The 25,237-nt window shown below is 45.0% G+C and overlaps 1 protein-coding gene across 1 annotated transcript in view; it reads right to left on the bottom strand.

Moving 5' to 3' along the window:
• The window catches only part of BFSP1 (beaded filament structural protein 1), a 237,859-nt gene that overhangs the window by 185,415 nt on the left and 27,207 nt on the right, over nt 1–25,237 (bottom strand). The window contains exons 2-3 of the mRNA XM_054022003.1: nt 20,599–20,674; nt 9,494–9,601 (exon numbers count right to left, since the gene is read on the bottom strand). Of these exons, the coding sequence (XP_053877978.1) occupies nt 9,494–9,557 (64 nt within the window). The 5' untranslated portion in view covers nt 9,558–9,601; nt 20,599–20,674. The remainder of the gene's footprint in view (nt 1–9,493; nt 9,602–20,598; nt 20,675–25,237) is intronic.

Genomic DNA, 25,237 nt, shown 5'->3' with positions numbered 1-25,237 from the left:
GACTGACTACCCAGAAGGGGTAGACCTCTGTTCTTTTGTCTTTCAGATCATCAGAGAAAACGGATGCCAGCTGAACAGCATTCAATGTACCATGCATTTACTGGTACAATAGGAATTATTTTTGTGTTCTTTGTCCTGTCTTGTGGTGTTTGTCTTGTGGCCAGAATTGTTGGGTTTAATATTTTCATAAGACAGTCTAGTTCAAAATTAAATAGAAGGGTTAAATCAAAAAGCAGATACTTGTTTTTATTCAACTTGGAATACAAAAAGTGTTTGGATAAATCAGGAAAATGTGATATGCTAAAGTCTAATACAGTTGCTTAAGTAAGAAAAAGAAACTTCATTGGCCAGATTTTTTTTTAATTGAAAAAAAATTGTTGTTAAAATTTGCATACCAACAGTCTTTGGAAGCAAGGACATGGAAGGTTAACCCACTCCCCATATTGCCCATGGGATCCTTCTGGCTACTTCAGATTTCTAGCCAGAGGGCTGGGGAGGGAGGAAAGCTATTGGACACCTGAGGTTGTACCGAGTGGACTCCTCAAAAGTGGGTGTGCTTGTTCTGGTTTGTTGCTACAAAGCTCTGTAATAAAGTTATTTTACTGGAAGGTGTACATGGCATACATTGAATAATAAGACTAATGTACTGTATAATGGCAATGTGTATGTGTTCATTGTTGGGAAAAGGTGTATGAGTGAAAAGTAGAAGTTTCCTTTGTAGGTTAAAAGAAGCCAAGAAGGGGAGAAGGAAAAAGAACATAATGAGTTAACTGAGGAAAAATAGCTAGCAAGCTCAGTCCAAAGATAAGATGCTGGCACCATCCAAGGACACTGCCCACAGCTAAGACTTGGCTGATAGCCAAGAAAAGGGGGGCCTGAATGTGCCCAAGCAACTATGAGATCTGCAAAACACTGCCAGGCATTAATGAAATGTGTTAGGTTTCTTTTCTCACAGATAAAAGAAGTGCTACCCAAAGACCCTAGCAGCCCTGCCATTCATTGAAACAAGGAGACTGAGTCTACGTAAAGTCCATCAACGAAAGACTGCTTTGGCTCCACACTGGAAAGGCCCTTTCCAAGTCCTGTTAACCACCACCACTATGAAGTGCCAAGGACTACCTGCCTGGACCCATGCTTCTCACTGTAAAAAGACCCCTCCACCTCGGGAGGACTCTCCGACTGATGATAAGCCTATTTCTCCTTCTAGCTCTGCTGTGTCTTCTGGACAGCAGGAAAAAGAAAGAAAGAAAAAAAAGACAAGGTGAAGTGCTAGTAACCTCTCCCTTGTCCACTGACAGACCTACTGTGCCTCTGGATTTTTCTAGAAGAAGCAAAACCATTACAGGGTGATGTGCTAGTAACCTCTCCCCTGTATGATGCTAAACCACACTGTTTCAGGAAAAGAGAAGAAAGAACACTTGCTTCATTGAAACCACAAAGTCCAGGGATTCCTGACTACAAGAGACATTAAGAACTGACCCTGGTGAAGAAACAAAGAATTATACACTGGCAGGAAGAAACTTGTGGGACCCATGCTTGGGAACGTGGTATTGATTGGATTTTGGGGTTTATTCTACAGGCTGCGCCCTGTGTTTTGGATAAGTCCTTCAGCATGTATTGCCCTCCCTAATTGGATTTTAAATGATAAGTACCAAAGGCACCTTGTTGCCATTGCCCCTGCCATCTCCTCCATTACACTATTACCCCTGTAACACATCCAAATACAGACAATGCCATATATTTGATAAAACCAATGACTAAGGCCTTCACACTTTAGTGATTTATTTAAATATTGTTTGAAAAATATATATTTTTAAGGTTCAGGATATCCCATATAAGCGAACAATTGAATGGATCAGTGGAGATAAAAGTATATGATATCACTACCAGTGAACCCCAAGAATTTATAATTGCTCACAGGGGGCTGCCATTAGATTAGCACAACAGAGGGCTTGGGTTATTTCCTCTAGAAAGAAGAGAGACTTGACCGGATCCCTTTGGGATGGGGCCAATAATGCAGCAGCAGTTTGGAATATTTTTAAGAACCAAGAACATGATGAGAAATTGGGGCAACTAGAGAAGGCCATTGGCCTTGTTTCTGGAGCACAACTAACCCAGGTACAGGCTGGAGTTGATGAGTTACATGTTATTTCCGCCCTTAGTTCAATGACCCAGAAGTTGCTGACAGAGATGGTATTGAATATCACTGAGGCTGGGAAGGCATTGCAGTGGGATCTAGCATGCTCAGAGATTCAGGATTTCTTGAATGACCAGCTAATGGCCATTCGGAATGATCTAGAGCACCAGGCTTGGCCCACTGCCCTTACAGACACATCAGGAGTACCATCTGATCTGTGGCCATGGAGACATACTTGGAAACTTTCTGGGTGGAAGTGTGGACGTTCTCAGTGCTCCTTCCAAGCATATGGACCGGTTCAGGGGGTGTGGGCTCCCACATACCGAATCCTGCCGGGTCCATGGGGAGGATGCATGCGGGATTGGGTAATTCACCGAGACATCTGGGAAATTAGACCTCCTGGTATGCCCAATCGATTTTTAGTCAGTGCTCCTGGGATTACATCTGACATTTGGATGGGGTTAGGGAGTCAATGGACATTTTGGCCGTTACAACCCCCACAGCTTCAGTGTATCCGTAAACTGAAGCCAGGAGAAGTTGTTACTCTTCATGACTACGTTTGCTGGGAGGGTAGGGGACAAGGAACTACCCTGACAGGACACTTATTTTTTTAAGCTAATGATAGCTGTGTGTATGTTAAAGCCACCACATTGCAAGACATACATTTTAATCTCATTACCACTGCAGACAATCATATTATTTACTGGCCTGCAGATAGAATTTTGCAAGTAGTCCTTAGGTTCCAGATACCCTTTAATTGGACTAGTTTAGTACTTGATCGATTTCAAAATTTGCTTTCACTGTTACCAGAGGTTCAGAAAATCTCTGAAGTACAAGGGCAAATTCACATGCTTCAAAATATGTATCAAGTTAAAAAAGTATGCCTTTCAGACAGCTTATAGAGTATCCACCTTATGTACTAAGTATGATGTATTGTGTTATATGACTAAGATTGTACAACAACCCCATCATATTATCGCTATGGGAATGTTATTGCTTGTGTTGTGCAGGAGTATGTTATTGTTGTTGTAAAGGACGTAATAATAGTAATACCTTTCTTGTCCATGCTCATCATGCATTGTCATTACATCCAATCAAAACCCCTAAGGTTGAAGCATCTGATGTAGAATCTGAATTCCGAGATTTAATGCAAATAGAGATTTGAAAATGTTTGTTGTACTAGTAGTACAAAAGGGGGGGTTGTGGAAGCAGAGAAAGAACTGACAGGAAGGGGATGCAATACATGACAGTTCGTTAGCAAGAGTCAGGCTAACTGTAACCCTGATAACGCAAGATTTGTAGAAGCGAGGATTGTGTGAGGCGGGTGAGAAAGAACTGTGTAAGAAGTCATTATGACCTGGTATAGATAAGGTGTAGAAGACCTTGTGTAGATAAGGTATAGAAAATATTGTATGTTGGCAAGAGTCAAAACAAGTGAGGAAATGAGATATCAAGATTGCCTATGTATAAACAAAATGCAACTGTTGCTCATTATTGTCTGTAACAAAAGGTATAAATGCTTGCTGTAATTGTTTACCTGTTGAGAGACCTGCTTAGCTCTCTCCCTCTGCGCAATTGTGAGAGTTAATAAAGCATCTGACTTGCTATACCTAAACAAATAGTGAGAACTCTGTTTTTCTCCGACATATTTAACATTTTTATTAATGACTTTGGCACAAAAAGTGGGAGTGTGCTAATAAAATTTGTGGATGACACAAAGTTGGGAGGTATTGCCAATACGGAGGAGGACTGGAATATCATGCAGGAAGATCTAGATGACCTTGAAAACTGGAGTAATAGAAATGGGATGAAATTTAATAGTGCAAAGTCATGCACTTAGGGACCAACAAGAAGATTTTTTTGCTATTAGCTTGGGATTTATAAGTTGGAAGTGACAGAGGAGGAGAAAGACCTATGCATATTGGTTGATCACATGACAACTATGAGCTGCCAATGTGATGCAGCCATGAAAAAGGCTAGGATGCACCAGGTGAGGTATTTCCAGTAGAGATAGGGAAGTGTTAGTACCATTATACAAGGCACTGGTGAGACCTTCTCTGAAATACTGCAGAGAAGGGCTCCTAGGATGATCAGAGGAATGGAAAACCTGCCTTACGAGAGGAGACTCAGACAGTTTGGCTTGTTTAGAGTAACCAAAAGAAGGCTGAGGGGAGATATGATTGCTCTCTATAAATACATCAAAAGGATAAATACCAGGGAGGGAGAGGAGTTATTTAAGTTAAGTGCCAGTGCCATAAGGACAAATGGATATAAACTGGCCATCAAGAAGCTTAGACTTGAAATTAGATGAAGGTTCCTAACCATCAAAGGAGTGAAGTTCTGGAACAGCCTTCCAAGGGGAGCAGTGGAGGCAAAAAACCTAACTGGCTTCACGACTGAGCTTAATAAGTTTATGGCAAGGATGGTATGATGAGACTGCAGACAATGGTATGTAGCTGATCTGCGACTGCTAGCAGCAAATATTTCCAATGGCCAGAGCTAGGACACTAGATGCGGGACAAGGGCAGCACTCGGAGTTACTACGGAGAATTATTTCAGAGGTGTCTGTCTGGTGGGTCTTGACCCTGCGTATCAGTTAGAACCTGAGCATGTGGGCTAATTGGAGTCGGGAAGGAATTTTCCCTTGGGTCAGATTGGCAGAGACCCTGGGGCACAGGTCACTTGCAGGTTTAAACTAGTGTAAATGGTGGATTCTCTGTAACTTGAAGTCCTTAAATCATGATTTGTGGACTTCAGTACCTCAGCCAGAGATTAGGGGTCTATTACAGGAGTGGGTGGGTGAGGTTCTGTGGCCTGCAGTGTGCAGGAGGTCAGACTTTCTCACCGCAAAGATTCTAATGGCCATTTCTCTCACATGACAGCTTCTTGACTTATCCATTCTCAGCCCCATAGTACTTTTCTACCCCATCATTGTAAGGCTTGATACACTGACCATTGAAGTCAATGGAAAGAGTTCCACTGACATCAGTGAGCTTTGGATCAGGCTCACAATCCTAAAAGATTGTCTTCCCGCTACACTTCCTCACTCTTCACCTTCCCCTCTCCTTCATTTTGGATCCCCTGGAGTGTCTTATTCCAAATGTCATGTTCCTCCCCTTTGTAGTTCCCAATGAATGGCTTCCCATTCTCTCCAGAGATCCCCAATGGAATTTGCGTCCTCCTTTTCTGCTCCCACTATCACATCCCTTCTCAAGAACTTTCCAATGGCACTTTCCTACAGACAGTTTTGCACAGAAAATTGTCCCTCATCCCCCATGTTGCCTGTCCCACACAGGCTCCCCAGCAGCTCACATATTTCCAGTAGGGAACCTGAAACCATCTGAAATTGAGATTTTTTTCTGATGTTAGTTAAAATAACCTACCAATAACATTGGACATAATCATTGTGGAAAATGTACTATACTTTGTTCTGTGTTGTATGTCGGATGAATATTAATAGCTACTGATCTATTATTATGTGCACTATTTATTTGTTTGGAAAGACTGCTTTTCTTTAGAGGCAGGGGAAGTTCATCAGTACTAGGTAGAACTAGAGTCACAACAACAGTAGTATAGACGACAGCCAAAAACGAAGTGGCTCATTTTTTGCTATTGCATAGAAAAGCCAACCATTTAAGTAGCATCCCAGCCTGATTCACCACCCCAGATACTTTGCTAAGCAACAACAAATAATTAAGCCCTCTGATGCTAATGACCTAACGAGGGAATATTGTACACTACAGTATAAAGCGAGAAAAGCTACATAAAATATTATTTATTCCACTGTCAGGAACAAGAGCTGCCTCAACTAATTCAGAAGAGCTAGTGAAGGACTATGGTCCACAATATAACAGCAAACAGCTCAATATTTGCCAACCTCACAAACCTGGTCCAGCTTTTATTTGCTCCTGACGGTGTTTCTGCCAGGTGCATTACACATTTGAACACACACACATAATATTCAGAAATGCTTTATTTACTTCCCCCGTCCTCTTCCAATATAGAAATGTGCTAAGAATGCCAACAGCAGGGCACTGCAATCTCACCACATTCCCATTTCTTTTAGAAGCTCTCTCTTGTTTTATTCCCCCAGGGGGGTACATTTCTGGGTGGTTGGTGTGCTAGGTTTTCACAGAACTTGCCATGTGGTTTTTATTGTCAGTAGAATGACTCTAAAGCTGCTTCCCTGTTACTACAACAAACCTGCTCCCTGCGTTTCATTCAAATTTATCTGTTGAGGATTTGACAAAAATGTGTATTGTTGTCCCCACTACAGGGCCAATTTTGCTGCAGTAGAGCAAGTTGTAGTCTATTCAGAGGCCACTCACAACCATCTGCCACCCTATGCAAAACGTCAGTGTGCCCTTCCTCATAGGTGTACAGCAGCAGATTTGGCCAGTGGCCAAATCTCAGTGAATGGTGTTACAACCTGATGCAGGGGGTCAGAATGCCACTCGGTTTGACCCAGCCACCCCTCTGTCATGATGGAGGAGTGTCAGGCCAGATCCGTCACCCTATCCTGGTGCACAGAAACCTATCACCCTAGGCAGCTGCTTAGTTTGGCTATAGCTAAAGCAGCTTCCTCATAAGCAAAATTGCTAGATCAGGACCAAATCCCCACCTCTCCAGCACAAAGTGTGGTATATTGAAAACTGTGTTAAAATGATAAGCTATCACTTTAACTTATAAGGGGTTTCCTGGTCCTGATTACAGGTTAAGGGGCTCAGTAGGGAAGCATGCAGTCTGGGTCTTTCAGCAATCAGCAGACAGTCTGCAAAAAGCCAGCCTAGAGCAAGGTGGATGAGTTGTCCCTCTCTGCCTTAGGGAGCAGCTTTCTTTCTCTCTCTACTTGTGGTTCTTGTTTGCTAAGGTCCTGTATTTCAAGAAATGAAGTAGTGTTACAATGCAACCTTCCAGCAAGAGCATTTATGTTATCTATTTTATCTGTTTGTAGATTATAAACATAACAAAAGTTTGTAGACACACCATGCTAAGCCCTTCTAAGGCAGTTTAGATGGGACAGGAATCCTCACCTCGTTCTGGTGGATTGGATGGAGACGTTATCCACTGCTCCTCCAACAATGCATGGGCTGAGCAGCAGCTGGGATCTCCCTCCCTGTGGATTCACCAATCACAACCTCTTCCACTGTTTCCTTCTTCCCATCTCATCCTCACCCGCACCCAGAGACTTCACCCTTGTGGAGCAAATCTGTTCCCTTGTCAACCAAAGAGTGTCCTCCCCAGCCTCAGCACCTCTCAACTCCTCCAATGAGGGACCCCAAGGGAGTTAGGAGAGGAGCCAAGGGAAGGAAGGAGGAGAGTGCTCTGGAGAAGCTGCCCAGTTTGTGTGAGCGTGAGATACTATAGGGAGAGGACTACTAATGGAATAGGGGTGGACTGATAGATCAGGGATTGATCATGGACTGTTGGAAGGGCGGAATTGCAAGGGGAGATAATTAATCAACTGGGATGGGAGAGATGAAGTGATTAGAGTGGGAGAGAGGATGTGCAGTGAGGACAATTGGTGTAACACACATAGAGATGATCGATGTACATATGGGGGATCATCTTGTCATGTCCTCATACTGCTTCCCACCACATCTGTGCACATGTGTTTACCCAATCATTGCACTCCACCAGGTCACTGGAAGAGCATTTGTGCTCAAACAGCTGGCATTACAGGAGATGCTTCGTATTTTGAGGCTCTCTGTTGCAGTCCCAGGTATTGGGGCCAGTGATGAAGCACCACTTGGCTGTCACATCTCTAGACAAGCCAAGTCCAGTGTGGAGTCGATGAAGGTCATGCCATATAGTCCAGGGCTGATCTGCAATGGATGGCAGGTGCTCGACTGGTGGGAGCCAGAGTGCACAGGCTGCAGGGTTATTCTCTACTCTTGTTTGCCATAACTGAACACTTGTCTGTGTGACAATGTTAGAGGTTTAACAATGGCAAGAAAACTGTGTCATGACTTCAGTGTGCGAGATTAACTGATGAAATTGGGGAACTAATGTATTTGTAGTATCTGTGTGATGAGGCACCTACATTTGGTCTTTAAAATCTGCAGGAAATTTGCATTAAAAGTTTGCAAAGTCAGCTCATCAACAATGTGGAGTCTCCCAACAAACAGCATGACCCCATTCTGTGTTTAAACCCTACAGCTCACTGCAGAGTTCACAGACTGTCGATGAAGCCAAGAATGAGCTTCCTTTCCGAAGACCCCAGCGCAAGGTTCTAGCTGTACTAAAAGCTTTAGAGCTGTCATCAACAAATCGTATTGTTGGTAGACTGGCTGATGCAGAAGAAAATGATCCAAGTGGTCACTCTCATGAAGAATTTCTAACCAGTGAACCAGCACCTTGAGTGGGGCCTGAACTAGCAAATGTAGAGAAGGTAATAATATATGGAGATATACCTATCTCATAGAACTGGAAGGGACCTTGAAAGGTCATCAAGTCCAGCCCCCTGCCTTCACTAGCAGGACCAAGTATTGATTTTGCCCCAGATCCCTAAGTGGCCCCCTCAAGGATTGAACTCACAACCCTGGGTTTAGCAGGCCAATGCTCAAACAAAATAAAGAGAAAGGGAGAGGAAAAGGCTAAATCTAGAACCAAAGAGAAAGGAAGCCAGGATGAACATTAAGGAGGAGGAAAGAGGCCAAGCTTTATTCCCTGTAAAGAGCAAGATTAAGATCAAGGAGGAGGAGGAAGAAAATGCCAAGCTGGAGTCAAAGACAAGACAAAAATGAAGCTCCAGAACAGAGCAAAGCACAGAATATTAAGAGAAACAGGATGGATAAGCGGGGCCGGCTCCAGGGTTTGGCCGCCCCAAGCAGCCAAAAAAAAAAAAAAAAAAAGCCGCAATCGTGATCTGCGGCGGCAATTCGCTGGGAAGTCCTTCGCTCCAAGGCGGAGTGAGGGACCGTCTGCCGAATTGCCGCCGAATACCTGGACGTGCCGCCCCTCTCCGGAGCGGCCACCCCAAGCACCTGCTTATCCCTGTGGATAAGAGATGGAATATTCCTTTCAGCCGGCTCCAAGGTTCGGGCAGCTATCCTGTTTTCCTAGTTGGAATTAAAAGTGTAGGTCTCATTAGGCTTTTTAATACCAGTGTACATCAACAATTGTGATTATAAATAGTCTCAGGCTCTGGCAGTATAAAGGGAATATAGAGTGTGTGTAAATGTAATTTATGCCCACTTTAAGGTTACTTTACAGAGCCAGAGCTGCATATAAGGCCTTAGTATCAACAAAACTAGGCCCTGGTGTTTCTCAGACTAGCTAATGCAGGTCTCTCTATACCCAGGAATAACGCTGCTTACTGTGCCGATTCCAGGTTATTACTCATAAAGCATTTACCTCTGCTGCAGCCACATATGTCCATGTCCATGTCCATGCTCCTAGTTCCTGCCTGCACCACCATGTAAAACAGATGGCTCAGAATATCTTCTGCTGTGCTCCACACTACTGCAAGGTAAACAAGAGACCATTTGATGCTTTCCCCAGCACCAAGCACCATGCTTTCCCCAACACCTGGAGTCAAATATTCAGGGTGCAAAATATTTTTAGAACCCAGGTGGGAGATGTCATTATGTCCAACTTTGAGGATTAGTTCCATTCATGTACATCCTTTGAGCACTTTGGGCCAGTATCGTTCAGCTGAGGTAATAGGCCATTAAAGCACTTTATTTGGTACAGCTTTGTGCTGAGATCACCAGGTGGGATATCTTGCCTATGAAATGTGAAAAAAATGACCAGGCCATTAGCAGGAATATGCTAAAGGAATAAAGGATCTGTATGAGTGGTTTGTTAGCAGCAAAAGTTAAGAAATTAGCAACTTGACACTAAATTTTAATGATCAGTCCTGCCTTTAAGCTTCAGTGGGAATGGCTGTAAAAGCTTTCCTATCCTACTGTATAAGAGGTGGCAACTGAAAGCAATTTCCATTACAGTGGTTGGCCTTTTTGCAGTGGTATATGCTGTTTACAATAGAAGAGACTTTGGCTGCTGAACAAACAAGCAGGATTTATATGCCAGATGCTGGTGCATATTGCTTTCTCTGGTTTCTGCATTTTAGTGGTATTTAGTAATAGGTTGAAGATGAAAATAAGTTCAATTAAAAATAAGCCACTTCAAACTGTATGGTAGCATACAAAAAAAAAATCATCATAGCTCAGAGAAATGAGAGGTAAAAATCATGTACCTAACGGAAAGGAAAATTGACCATGTGCGCTTAAACATGAAATATAGTTTACACATCTAATAAACCCACTTCATATGTAGTTTGCGGTCAGCCTGCAATTGCTGAGAACTACACAAATAAATGTTTATTTAAGTTTTGCCAAGGAAGCGTCTCTTTAACGGTTCAATTGTTGTGTAGTGGGAAGATGCCTGGCTGAGAATTTTAAACAAAGTAAAATAAACTTTTGATTAGCTGCTAATTACAGTACCAGATCCACCTACACCTCATTACTGCTGTTCTGCACATTGGGCCAGCCTGTTTTGTTTTTGTTTGTTTGTTGGTTGGTTGGGGGGAAAGGGGGATGTTTCATGGCCTGGAAATAAATGATATCACTGCAAAGGGCCTGGCAGATTTCTCTGAAATCTGAGAAATTACAGTAGACGTGAACCTACCAGACCAGAGTTAATTCTATCCAGTATATGTGTATTGAAGGTAAACACAGAATAGCTACAATGCAGCAAGATAGGAAAGTGGGAAGAAACTGAGAAGCAGCTTGGCTTCTCCAGGCTGGTCCAGTGGTCAGAGCACTGGTCATGGGCTTGGACTGGAGGAGTGTTGTGAGGATAGATACATTAAAGACCATGAGGTATTCAGATACTACAGTGCTGGGGTCAGTAAGTATCATAGGTAGAAAAGAGCACTGTAGTGGCCGGGGGGGAAGGGTGCAAAACATGTTCTATGGAAAGAAAGTCACACAGGCCTCTATTTTTTCTGCTTAGTGAAGGCAAACTCAGCTCTGCTATGGAACAGGAGATATGACTACTTGTATGTGAGTTACCAAAGCTTCAGGAATGAGAATACAAACTAAAGTCTATACAGTTAAGGCTAGTTGCTCTAGTCCTTGTGGTTTTGCATACATGGAAAATGCTAGGCTTGCGGCTGCAGAAATAGGTGATGACATTTCAGACATAGCGAGGAGAGACATAAATGTTCAGAGGAAACAGCTGTCAAATGTGCTTTGATTAGAGACAGATTCTAGCTGCCAGTGACACCTGCAGCCATACAAGTTATGTACCATTGGCAGGGTTGCCAAGTCATCAGGTTGGGCCCTCCCAGCCAAAGCCCAATTCGTGGGGGTGGGGAGCCCCAACCTGAGGTCTGGCTGCAACTGGTCAGGTATTGGTGCAGGAACCGGCCCCACGGCAGCAGCAAGGAGGGGGAGTGCTGGATGCCCCACTGCCTGATCCGATTTGGCCCCATCACCCCTCTGTCGTGATGGAGAGGCTGCTGGTCCAAACGGGAGGGACACTGCGACCCATATACACCAAGTCGCAATGCCACACACTCAGTTTTGGCTTTGCTGCTCTCTCCCTACCCCCCCCCCCCCCCGCCCCATGATGGAGGGGCTGCTGGGCCAAACCTGAGTCAGTAGTGGGGCAGCCAGCACTTCTCTTTCTTGCCTCTGCTGTGGGGCAAACTCCTGCACCAGGGCTCCCACCTGGGGGCCTGCCTGGCCTCTGGGGTGACCAGACAGCAAATGTGAAAAATCGGGACGGGGGGTGGGGGTAATAGGAGCCTATATAAGAAAAAGACTCCAAAATTGGGACTATCCCTATAAAATCGGGACATCTGGTCACCCTACCGGCCTCACCCTGCTTCCAGCAGTCCATGTCCCCTCTGCTCTGCCCGCAAGACTCACTCAGTGATAGCCTCAAGACCAGCTACAAGTACCAGGAGGGAAGCCTCAGTGAGTGCCCGCACAGGAGAGCTGGTTGGGAGAGGGGTGGTGGGATTTGTGCATTCCGGTGACAAATTTCCAGGGGCACCTCTGCTAGCTGCCAAATTAGGATCTGGATTTTGAACACAAAGTTCAGGGTGGTTGAGATTTAGATCTTGTGTATTCTAGATCTAATAAAGACTTGGATGGTCTTTTTTATCTGAATCAGAGAGTATGTGTAGATTTTCTAGAGACATTTGGTCTCACAATGTAGGTCTCCTTAAAGCACTGTCAACATGTAGGTTTTAGGTATTTATATTTTTTAACTGATAGCTCACCATTGGGCAAGGGAAGTAAGTGAAATGGGATTCTTTCAATACTGGGGCTGTTTGCAGATCACATTGTCCTGAAAGAATTTCTCTAGGGCTGCCATAATTACATACCAGGTGTTTCATTAAAATCTTTGTTTTCAGGGGATTTAAAGTATAGTAACTCATTTTAAAGTTTCTCCCCAAATTGAAGCTTGGCACATAATTAAGAATCAAACAGGGTAGGGCCTTATTTCCAAAGTGTCCCTTTGCTCCCCCGCCCCAAATAATAAAATGAATTATGAATTGTCAGCACTAGAAACTGAAATAATCAGTCTGTCTACAGAGCAAGGACAGCATAGGCAATAATAGTGAAAGCTTCATTTCAACTCTACACTATGTCTTAACTCTGTCCTGGATGGATACTCCCTGGGAGGAGAGTTGACTCTCCATGCCCTTTGAATCATTGGCCTTTCTCCTGAGATTGACAACAAGACAGATGTCAATTGTGCAGCTTCTTATTTGGATACCTTGCCACTAGAAACTGGACAAAGATGAATTTATTTAATCATGATATGGCCATAACAAGGAAGCCAAGAGCCTTTGTTTATGATTAACCTGGTCAGGATTTGAACCAGTGACGCCAGGTATCGTTAACACCACATGATTCTTCCAGTCCTTGCCATTCTTAACTGTAAAACCAGAACTGAATTTAGAGTTGTGCAAACTATTCAGTGTAAAATTGGAAGGAAGGAATGGTGGAGGTCCAGAGGGTAGGAGACTAAGCAGGGACTCAGAAAACCCAACTCTTGCTCTGCCACAGACTTCCTGTGTGATCCTGAGCACATCATTTAGTCTATCTGTGCCTCAGTTTCCCATCTGTGAAAGGGGATAATAGCACTTCACTAACCTCACAGAGGTGTTGTGAGAATAAATACATTAAAGATTGTGAGTCATTACGTAGTATGGTGATGGACACCAGATAAGCACCTACGGTAGATAAAATTAAAAACCACTTGTAATCTGCCCATGTTTTAGTTCATAGGGTTTTCATAAACATGCCATGTTCCATATAAAGGACCATTGTGAATCCATTACTTAGCATCAACCCACACTAACAGTCCTGCCGAAGTTGTGCCTTTTCAATCAAACCCCTCCACAGATGTGGCCCAACCTACCTGAGGAACTTTATGATCAAATCAGTCCATGTCTCAGATCTGATTTATCTGTGTTGGCTACCAGGGATTACTTATTATTATTAAATGGTGGAGTGATTTCTGCCTTGTTAAACTATGAGCTGCAGTCATTTGTTTAGTCTGTATTTACTCAAATCTGATTCAAGCTTGTTCATTGTTTCTTCAATTTATCTGAAGCCCTGGGGTGAAAACAAATTCAGTCGCTTTTTGCCTAAACTTGCAGAACTCTTCCCAGAAGTACAAAGACATAAATTGAATTGCTGTTTTCAGTCAACACCTTTTAAAAGACAGATCTCATTTCCCTGTTATTATTAGGCATTTAACAACCCTACTATAGTAGAGTAGCATACTTGACATAATTAAACCAACCTCATGGCAATTGAGTGATCCATGTCGCAGACTCGAAGTTGTTCTGAGTTGCAACTATTATAACTTGCATTTATATTGATTGTTCAGTTTGAAATGTTCAGTTTTGACTCAGCAAGAGGGTTTCTCCAAGAAAAAAAAGTGAACTACTTCCATTTCCAGCTTTCATCACTTCCCACTAAAAGTCCTGCCAGTCCCAACAGAGCGAACCTCCAGCCATACCCGGTGTTACATCTGGATTGGAAGACTAACTGAGTCATGTGGGAGGACAGCTACCCAGGGAAGTCTCACTAGATACACATAGAGAGACTAAGGGTCAAAATTGACCCTCCTATTGGATATTACCTATCTCTTACGTTGTGCCTTTTATTGATAGGTCTCAAAACACTTTGCAAAGGAGGTCGATATCATTATCTCCATTTAGCACATGAGGTAAATGAGGCACAGAAAGAAGTGACTTGTCCAAGTTACCCAAGAGACTAGCAACAGAACCTGGCATAGAACTCAGCTCTTCTGAGTCCCAGACCAGTTTACTAGACATGTTGCTTGCCCCAAGCCCATGTGTAATCACTAGCTCACTGAAGCCAATGGAGGTGGCACCTGCATATGCCAGGGCTAAAAGCTGCAGTAAAATATTCCAGTTGCTCAACTGGTATAAATTGGAATAGCTTCCTTGAAGTTAATGGAGCTGTGCCAAACTACACCAGTGAAAGGTCTGGCCTTTGTGTCTAACGAAAAGAGACTTCAGTTTACTTTTTCCCCCTGACTAGACAGAAGTCTAACTCTAATTTTAAAGTTAAAATCGTGTCCCTTCTTGAGAGTAGAGCAAATGCATTCTGAGCTATTATTTATCTTCTAACGGGTTTACAGAAACTGCAGCTTCTCATTATTCAAGTTTTAAGTTATGAGGGGGAAATGTTCTTTATGTAACTATATTTTGAATGCATTTGTTTGAATTGAGACAGAAATGTGGTGTATTCATCCCACTCCTTATGCATCTTTTGTTTTGTTTGGATTTTACCTGCCCCTAAACACTAGGCATGAATTTTCATTGAGCTGGCTTCTGTAACACCCATGTCCTACCATTTAACGTAGAACCAGTGAGGTGTACAAGTAGTTGAAGTGATTTATCCCAGTGAACACTGCCTTATATTTGCCCTCACTGAATTTTAAATGGCATTTATTACGGTGCTATCCATTCAACTATTGGAGTGAATTTCCCCTTGAAGTTCCCAACACGCTTCTTTAAACTGCACTAACCTAAATAATTTTATGTCATCTGCAGTTGTTACCAATGCCCTTCTTTTCCAGTTCACTAATAAATGCATTTAAGGTGGGCCCAGAGAGGAAGAATGGTCTAGTGGATAGGGCACTCATGTAGGAGTTGGTCAACCCATGTTCAAAATCTGCTGTGTCCTGTCCGTCCTGTGTGACTTGCATCAGTCATGCAGGCCTAAAGGCCTAAAGCTATTTGAGATGCATCCGAGGGTGTTGAAGGAATTGGCTCATGTGATTGCAGAGTCATTGGCCATTATCTTTGAAAACTCGTGGCGATAGGGGGAGGTCCCAGACATTTGCCTTTTTCCAATCGTCTCCATCTTTAAAAAAGGGAAGAAGGAGAATCTGGGGAACTACAGACCCGTCAGCCTCACCTCAGTCCCTGGAAAAATCATGGAGCAGGTCCTCAAGGAAACCATTTTGAAGCACTTGGAGGAGAGGAAGGTGATCAGGAACAGTCAACATGGATTCACCAAGAGCAACTCATGCCTGACCAACCTGATTGCCTTCTATGATGAGATAACTAGCTCTTTGGATATGGGGAAAGTGGTGGATGTGATATATCTTGACTTTAGCAAAGCTTTTGATACAGTCTCCCACAGTATTCTTGCTAGCAAGTTAAAAAAGTATGGATTGGATGAATGGACTATAAGGTGGATAGAAAGCTGGCTAAATTGTCGGGCTCAACGGGTAGCGATCAATGGCTCGATGTCTAGTTGGCAGCCAGTATCAAGCGGAGTGCCCCAGGGATTGGTCCTGGGGCCGGTTTTGTTCAACGTCATTATTAATGATCTGGACATTAGGATAGATTGCACCCTCAGCAAGTTTGCGGATGACACTAAGCTGGGGGGAGAGATAGATATGCTGGAGGGTAGGGATAGGGTCCAGAGTGACCTAGACAAATTGGACGATTGGGCCAAAAGAAATCTGATGAGGTTCAACAAGGACAAGTGCAGAGTCCTGCACTTAGGACGGAAGAATCCCATGCACCACTACAGGCTGGGGACCGACTGGCTAAGCAGAAGTTCTGAAAAGGACCAGAAAAGGACGTGGATGAGATGCTGGATATGAGTCAGCAGTGTGCCCTTGTTGCCAAGCGGGCTAACGGCATATTGGGCTGCATTAGTAGGAGCATTTCCAGCAGATTGAGGGAAGTGATTATTCCCCTCTATTCAGCACTGGTGAGGTCACATCTGGAGTATTGCGTCCAGGTTTGGGCCCCCCACTACAGAAAGGATGTGAACAAATTGGAGAGAGTCCAGTGGAGGGCAATGAAAATGATCAGGGACTGGAACACACAGGGCCAGTGCAAGGAAGTTTCACGCCCTAGGCAAAACTTCCACCTTGCACCCCCTCACCCCAGCCCTGCGGCAGCTCCCAGCCCCCCCCCCACCCTGAGGTGCCCCCTCCCATAACAGCTCCCCCCCCGGGTAGCCGTGTGGCAGCTCCCCACCCCAGCTTACCTCTGCTCCGCCTCCTCCCCGAGCACACCGCCCCCGCTCTAATTCTCCTCCCTTCCCAGGCTTGCGGTGCCAAATAGCTGATTGGCACTGCAAGCCTGGGAGGCGGGAGAAGTGGAGCGGCAACCGTGCACTTGGGGAGGGGGCGTAGGAACGCTGTAAAAAAAATTGGGGGCACCGCTTTTTGGCGCCCCCAAATCTTGGCACCCTAGGCAACCGCCTAGTTTGCCTTAATGGTAGCACTGGCCGTGGGGGCACATGACTTACAAGGAGAGGCTGAGGGAACTGGGCTTGTTTAGTCTGCAGATGAGAAGAATGAGGGGGGATTTGATAGCAGCCTTCAACTACCTGAAGGGGGGTTCCAAAGAGGATGGAGCTCGGCTGTTCTCAGTGGTAGCAGATGATAGAACAAGGAGCAATGGTCTCAAGTTACAGTGGGGTTGGTCTAGGTTGGATATTAGGAAACATTATTTCACTAGGAGGGTGGTGAAGCACTGGAATGGGTGACCTAGGGAGGTGGTGGAATCTCCATCCTTAGAGGTTTTTAAGGCCCGGCTTGACAAAGCCCTGGCTGGGATGATTTAGTTGGTGTTGGTCCTGCTTTGAGCAGGGGGTTGGACTAGATGACCTCCTGAGGTCTCTTCGCACCCTATGATTCTTCTATGATATTCTGCACTTAGCATTGCAATACCTCATTGATTTAGGAACCTAAATATCATTTTCATAAGTCTATGGGACCTTTATACCTTTAAATACCTTAAAAATAAATATCTAAATACATTTAAAAACTGGGCTTTAGTCTCTGTCTGCCTCAACTCCCCATCTGTGAAAGGGGATGATAGCACTGCCCTACCTCACGGGGCTGTTGAGAGGACAAATACATTAAAGATTGTACAGTGCTCAGATATTACAGTATTGGGGACTATATAAGTATAAGAGATACTGAAACTTGGGGCTCTGTTTGTGATATTGCAAACTTTTTCCTACTCTTTGTCTCCTGTTTCTAGCAGGCTTCCATTTCTAGGCAGTATCTAACCTCTCACTCCAGGGGTATTCATTTCCACAGCATTGCCTTGTTAGAGACCTAATCAAAGGCTTTTTCAAAGGCCAAAAATATATGGGCCAGAGGCGGATTTACAGTAAACACAGGGTGCCCTGGCACGAGGGCAGAAGCTTGGTCCTGCTGGCTCCTGCGGCTCCTGCTGCAGGCTCCGCCCCCACTGGCAGCCAAGCTCCTCCCACCCCGCCTCCTCCCCCAAGCATGCCGCATTCCTGCCCCTCCCCCACCGCTGTTTGCCTGTGCTCAGGTCGCTCCGGGAGGGAGAGGGAGAAGCGGGGCTGCAGCGCACTCGGGGGAGGAGGCAGAGAAGAGGTGGGGGCAGGGCCTTGGGGAAGGGCGTGGAATCGGGGCGGGGCGGAACAAAGGTGGGGCCCCTGCACTCCCCCTACACATCCCCCCCAGCCCCCTGCCCTGACTCCTGCACCACCAACACATACCCAGCACCCCACACCCCATGCCCTGACTCCTGCACCCCCTCACACACCCCCAGCCCCCTGCCCTCCCTGACTCCTGCACCCCCCCACATCCCCACCCCCACGCTGAGCACCAAACGGGGCTCCTGCACCCACCCCACAATCCCACCTGCACCCCTCACACCTAATGGGAGCTGCCCCAGGTAAGCGCTCCACACCCCAACCTCTTGCCCCAACCCTGAGCCCCCTCCTGCATCCTAGCTCCTGGCCAGATCCTGCACCCCAACCCCCATCCCACTCCTGCACCCTAACTCCCTCCCAGACCCTGCACCCCCAGCTGTGACTCCTGCACCCCCTCACACATTCCCAGCCATGACCCCTGCACCCCCTCACACACCCTCAGCCTCCTGTTCTCCCTGACCCCTGCACCCCCTCACATACCCCAGCCCCTGCCCTCCCTGACTCCTGCACCCCCTTCTCACACCCCCAGCCATGACTCCTGCACCTCCTCACACACCCTCAGCCCCCTGCCCTCCCTGACTCCTGCACCGATCCAGTCTGCCAATTCCTATTTATTTATTATTCCTAAATATTTCTTTCCACCGTTAGACCAGCTCTATTTCCAACTCTCGGCTTGCTTTCAGCTTGTTGCAAAATTTATTAAAACTTCAATAATACTTTGCTTTCTATACCGACTAGAGAAAATAAACTAATTATGGAAGTTCACTCTGCAAAGGATCCAAAAAACTCTGCCAAAGAAGAGAACAGAAGGGCAGGGACTTATTTTTTGCTTGTTTTTTTCACATTTGCATCTCCTTAGAAAAGGAGTGGAACACCTTAGTCAACCATCATTCTCGAGCCCACTACTGTTTTTTCCTGGTTCTTTTCTTACAGTCTGATGTTTCGATCTAATTTCTGGGCGTGCTTTTGTTTTCTTTCATTCATACACCCTCAAGAACAACTCTTATTCTGCTGGGAGTATGTAGCATAGTAAGATTAAGAACAAGGCCTACTGGGCTCCTAATATGTTAATTCCCATTAAAGTCAATGGCAGGTCTCTCATTGACTAAAATCGGAGTTGGACCTGGCCCAGCAAGGCATTGTTTCTGCGGAAAACAATCTTTCTGTGAGGCCAAAGCAGAAAGTACTACCCACCCATTCTAGTGATGAAACAGCAGCTAAAGTCTGCTTTGGTTAGTGTTTTAATATATGCCGTGATGCTTCAAATAAACATCGAGCTGCTCCACATCGTATCTTTAGCATATCTTAAAGCATCCACAGTACACTGACATGAAACACACTGAAAAGGAGGTGTCTGGGTGCAAAGCAATAGGTACAATAATGAGGCATCTTTATTCTCTGGATTTCTTTGCTTTTATCTTTGTCAGGAAGAACCAATATGCTTTTGTGAAAGCCTTACAATGAAGGCAGTTCCTGCTCTGAAGAGCTTACAATCTAAAAGATGAAACTGAAGACAAGAAGCTCTTGAAATCCCAGAGGAAGGATTAACTGAGTTATATTTCTCTCTCCCACCTTGGGCATCAGAGCAGAAATTAATTCTTGGAAGGACTTTGAAGCAGACAGGGTGGTTAGTTGGCAAGCTATCATTAGGAGGGCATTCCAGGCATAGGAGGTAGCATGGAAAGAGGCAAGATAGGAGAAGAAGACTAATGGGCGCTGGGGAGAGTTGTGTAGCTACACTTAGGTTACCTCCATTTCTCAAGTGTACAGAGACACATGAAACCAAATTCTCAAGAGAACTCTAAAACAAGAATGCTGGTGTACCTAATTTGCGTGCTCATGGCTCTTTCGTGTGCAGTTTTCCACACCCACATTGCGTGTGCAATAAATCAGATTTGTGCTCCTACATTTATACACCTAAATTGGGGCTCTCGCACAACTGCCTCCCTAATTTGGGCAGCCAAGTGAAGATAAGGAACTGGAATCTCAGTTGGGATGAATCAGTGTAGCTCCTTGGATGTTAAAAGAGCTATGCTGATTTATTACACCAGTTGAGCATCTGCTCCAAGATGCACAAATACAAATGTGTACCTGTTATATTTAGAGGTCAGGCTGAACTCCACAATCCAAGACTAGATGTCTTCCTAAATTGTATGTTCTTGTTCTTCCACGAATGATTGGACTAGATGCAGAAGTCACTGGGTGAAATTCTGTGACCCATGTTATGCACAAGATCAGACTGACTAGATGATCATAATAGTCCCTTCTGGTCTTAGAATATGGGGAACAGAACTTGTAAGATAAAACTTTATGCTGGGTTTAATTAGTGGTTAAGTCTTAGATTTTATGTAGCCTCCATTCTACATCTCACTGCTCACAGAGGCTTCCCGAATAAATACCAAATCCTCACTCATACAAAGACAACAGTATATTCTCCTGAGTACCCTGAGCCATCCACTGGGCCTCTTCCATTCCCTATTTTCTCTCAGAGAGAAAGGATGGTTCCGTGGTTAAGGCACTTACCTAAGACTTGAAAGACGTGGGTTTATGTCCCTGATCTGCCATAGACTGCCTGTGTGACTTTGCCTCCGCTTCCCATCTGAAAAAAAAAAGGGAATAATAGCATTGCTCTACCTCACAGGGGTGTTGTCAAGCACTCAGATACTATGGTAACAGGAGCCACATCAGTGCCTTAGATAGTGCAATAGAACCTTAGAATTACAAACTTACTGGTCAACCATACACCTCATTTGGAACCAGAAGTATGCAATCAGGCAGCAGTAGAGATCAATTTTTTTTAAAAAAAGCACAGTATTGTGTTAAATGTAAACTACTAAAATAATATGACGACAGGAGTCAAGGGCAAGGGCAGGGCCTTACCTGAGCAGCACTGCAACCAGGGGCGGCTCTAGCTTTTTTGCTGCCCCAAGCACGGCAGGCAGGCTGCCTTCAGCGGCATGCCTGTGGGAGGTCCGCCGGTCCCGCGGATTCGGCGCACCTGCTACCGAATTGCCGCTGAATCCGTGGACCTCCCGCAGGCAAGCCGCCGAAGGCTGCCTGACTGCTGACCTCGCAGGGACCGGCAGGGTGCCCCCCACGGCTTGCTGCCCCAGGCACACGCTTGGAGCGCTGGTGCCTGGAGCTGCCGCTGACTGCAACCCCAGAGGTTACAATGCCTGGAGCAGAGATCCAAGCCCAGTCAGCCCCACAGCACAGGAGCTGCTACTGTGGGGTGAGTGCCGGGCAGGATCCGACCAAAACCACCTGAGGGCCTCCATCCTTAGACTATTTACTGGGTTGTGACAGGCCATAAACTTTTAAAAATGGATCCTGAACCCAAAAAGGTAGACAACCACTATTTTAGATTATTCCAGTTAGGAGGAGAAACTAGTGATGGAGTCAGATATTTCTTTGATGCAATCTTGGTTTTTTCCAAAGTCTTCTTTACTCATAGACTCATAGACTTTCAGGTCAGAAGGGACCATTATGATCATCTAGTCTTACCCCCTGCATGATCCAGGCCACAAAAGCTGACCCAACCTCTTTCCCTTGACTCTGCTGTTGAAGTCCCCAAATTCTGTGATTTAAAGACTTCAAGTCGCAGAGAATCCTCCAGCTAGCGACCCCCGCCCCATGCTGCGGAAGAAGGCAAAAAACCTCCAGGGCCTCTGCCAATCTACCCTGGAGGAAAATTCCTTCCCGACCCCAAATATGGCGATCAGTAGAACCCCGAGCATATAGGCAAGATTCTCCAGCCAGACCCTAATTGGCCATTGATACTATTTACCAGCGATGGCACGTTGTTGATTTGACTAAAATCACGTTGTCCCATTAAACCATTCCCTCCATAAACTTATCTAGCTTAATCTTAAAGCCAGACAGGTCCTTCGCCCCCACTGTTTCCCTCGGAAGGCTGTTCCAATATTTCACCCCTCTGACAGTTAGAAACCTTCGTCTAATTTCAAGCCTACACTTCCCCATGGCCAGTTTATATCCATTCGTTCTCGTGTCCACATTAGTACTGAGCTGAAATAATTCCTCTCCCTCCCTGATATTTATCCCTCTGACATATTTAAAGAGAGCAATCATATCCCCCCTCAGCCTTCTTTTGGTTAGGCTAAACAAACTGAGCTCCTCGAGTCTCCTTTCATACGACAGGTTTTCCATTCCTCTGATCATCCTAGTGGCCCTTCTCTGTACCCGTTCCAGTTTGAGTTCATCCTTTTTAAACATGGGAGACCAGAACTGCACACAGTACTCCAAATGAGGTCTCACCAGTGCCTTGTACAACGGAAGCAGCACCTCCTTATCCCTACTAGATATACCTTGCCTAATGCATCCTAAGACCGCATTGGCTTTTTTCACCGCTACATCACATTGCCGACTCATAGTCATCCTGCGGTCTACCAGGACTCCGAGGTCTTTCTCCTCCTCCGTTACTTCCAACTGATGCGTCCCCAGCTTGTAACTAAAATTCTTGTTAGTCATCTCTAAATGCATCACCTTACACTTTTCACTATTAAATTTCATCCTATTTCTGTTACTCCAATTTACAAGGTCATTCAAGTCTCCCTGCAGAATATCCCGATCCTCCTCCGAATTGGCAATACCACCCAACTTTGTGTCATCCGCAAACTTTATCAGCCCACTCCTACATTTGGTTCCGAGGTCAGTAATAAATAGATTAAATAAAATGGGACCCAAAACCGAACCTTGAGGAACTCCACTGGTGACCTCCCTCCAACCTGAGAGTTTACCTTTCAGTACGACCCGCTGCAGTCTCCCCCTTAACCAGTTCCTTATCCACCTCTGGATTTTCATATCGATCCCCATCTTTTCCAATTTAACCAATAATTCCTCGTGCGGTACCGTATCAAACGCTTTACTGAAATCGAGGTATATTAGGTCCACCGCATTTCCCTTATCTAATAAGTCTGTTACTTTCTCAAAGAAGGAGATCAGATTGGTTTGGCACGATCTGCCTCTGGTAAAACCATGTTGTAATTTGTCGTAATTGCCATTGACCTCAAGGTCCTTAACTACTTTCTCCTTCAAAATTTTCTCCAGGACTTTGCATACTACAGATGTTAAACTGACAGGCCTGTAGTTACCCGAGTCACTTTTTTTCCCTTTTTTGAAAATAGGAACCACATTAGCTATTCTCCAGTCCAACAGTACCACCCCCGAGTTTAAAGATTCATTAAAAATTATTGCTAAGGGGCCTGCTATTTCTCGCGCCAGTTCCTTCAATATTCTTGGATGAAGATCATCCGGTCCGCCCAACTTAGTCCCGTTAAGGTGTTCAAGTTTGGCTTCTACCTCGGATACGGTAATCTCCCCTCCTTTATTCCCCTCTGTCACGCTGCCACTATTCCTAAGCCCTTCATTTGCCTCATTAAAGACTGATGCAAAATATTCGTTTAGATATTGTGCCGTGCCTAGATTATCCTTAATCTCCACTCCAGCTACAGTCTTCAGTGGTCCCACTTCTTCTTTCTTTGTTTTCTTCCTATTTATATGGCTAGGAAACCTCTTACTATTGGTTTTAATTCCCCTCGCAAGGTCCAACTCTACACGGCTTTTGGCCTTTCTCACTCCATCTCTACATGCTCTGACCTCAATAAGGTAAGTTTCCTTACTGATCCCTCCCCTCTTCCACTCTTTGTACGCTTTCTGTTTTTTCTTAATCGCCCCTTTGAGACGCTCGCTCATCCAGCTCGGTCTAAATCTCTTGCATACTAACTGTTTTCCCTTTCTCGGGATACAGGCCTCCGACAGCTCCTGCAACTTTAACTTAAAATAATCCCAGGCATCATCTGCCTTTAGATCCATAAATATGTTAGCCCAATCCACTTCCCTAACCAGTCCTCTTAATTTATTAAAATTAGCCTTTTTAAAATTATAAACCCTAGTCTCCGATTTAATTCTGTTAATCCTTCCATTTAGTTTAAACCGAATTAGCTCATGATCACTCGAGCCAAGGTTATCCCCGACAACCATTTCCTCAACGAGGTCCTCACTACTGACCAAAACCAAATCTAAAATGGCCTCCCCCCTCGTCGGTTCAGCTACTACTTGATGAAGGAATTCATCAGCAAGCACATCTAGGAACATCTGCGCCCTATTATTGTTACTAGCATTTGTTCCCCAATCTATATCTGGGAAGTTAAAGTCTCCCATAATTACACAGTTCCTATTAGTATTTACTTCCCTAAAAATATTAAATAGTTCTCTGTCCATATCCAGGGTAGATCCCAGCGGTCTATAGCGCACCCCAAGCACTATCCCAGGGGAGGCTCTAGTAGTTCTTTTACCCAGTGTGAGTATTGCCCAGACAGACTCCATCTTATCCATTCCATCAGTTATTATTTCTTTACAGTTTACCTCATTATTGACATACACTGCCACCCTCCCACCTTTACCTTTGTTCCGGTCATTCCTAAACCGCACATACCCTTCCATACCTGTACTCCAGTCATGACTACCGTTCCACCAGGTTTCGGTTATTCCTACGATATCTGGTTTCATTTCTCGGACCAGGAGCTCCAATTCCTCCATTTTGTTACCTAGGCTTCTTGCATTGGTGTATAAACATCTTAATGTATGCCGTTTTGCCTGTCTCCCATTAGTTATGCAATTTGTTACGGACCCCTTACTGGTCATCCTCCCTCTCCTTCTTATGTCCAATCCCATCCCCCCGGCTATATCTGTTCTTATCTCATCACCCTCCTTTTCAATGTTGGAATCTGGCGTGGAGATTAACTGGACATCTCCCAACTGTCTCCCCCAAATTCCTACTTTAAAGCTCTTCTGATGAGATGAGCCAGCCTCCCTCCCAGAAGTCTATTTCCTTCCCTATTGGGGCTAAATACATGCTGGTGTACGGAATGCTGGCCGCAGGTTACTCTGGATCTGGGGGTGCCAGCCTGATCTTGTCTCTGGGACCCTACACTGCAAAGTAAAGAAAGATCTTCTTTGTGGCGAAGGAGGCCATGAAATTAAAGATGGGACCTTCATTCTCAGCATTGTAAAATGCCATCAATGCTACCCTAACTCTGGGGTGGCTTACACATATGAACCCGAACCCTAACGCCAAGTGGCCTACCCATGGGTACCATAACCATAGGGCAGGGAGCCCTACCCATATAAACCCTAACCCTGG

Source organism: Malaclemys terrapin, chromosome 3, assembly GCF_027887155.1.
Source record: "Malaclemys terrapin pileata isolate rMalTer1 chromosome 3, rMalTer1.hap1, whole genome shotgun sequence".
NCBI lineage: Eukaryota > Metazoa > Chordata > Testudines > Emydidae > Malaclemys > Malaclemys terrapin.
This window is presented reverse-complemented; position numbering and strand designations above follow the sequence as displayed.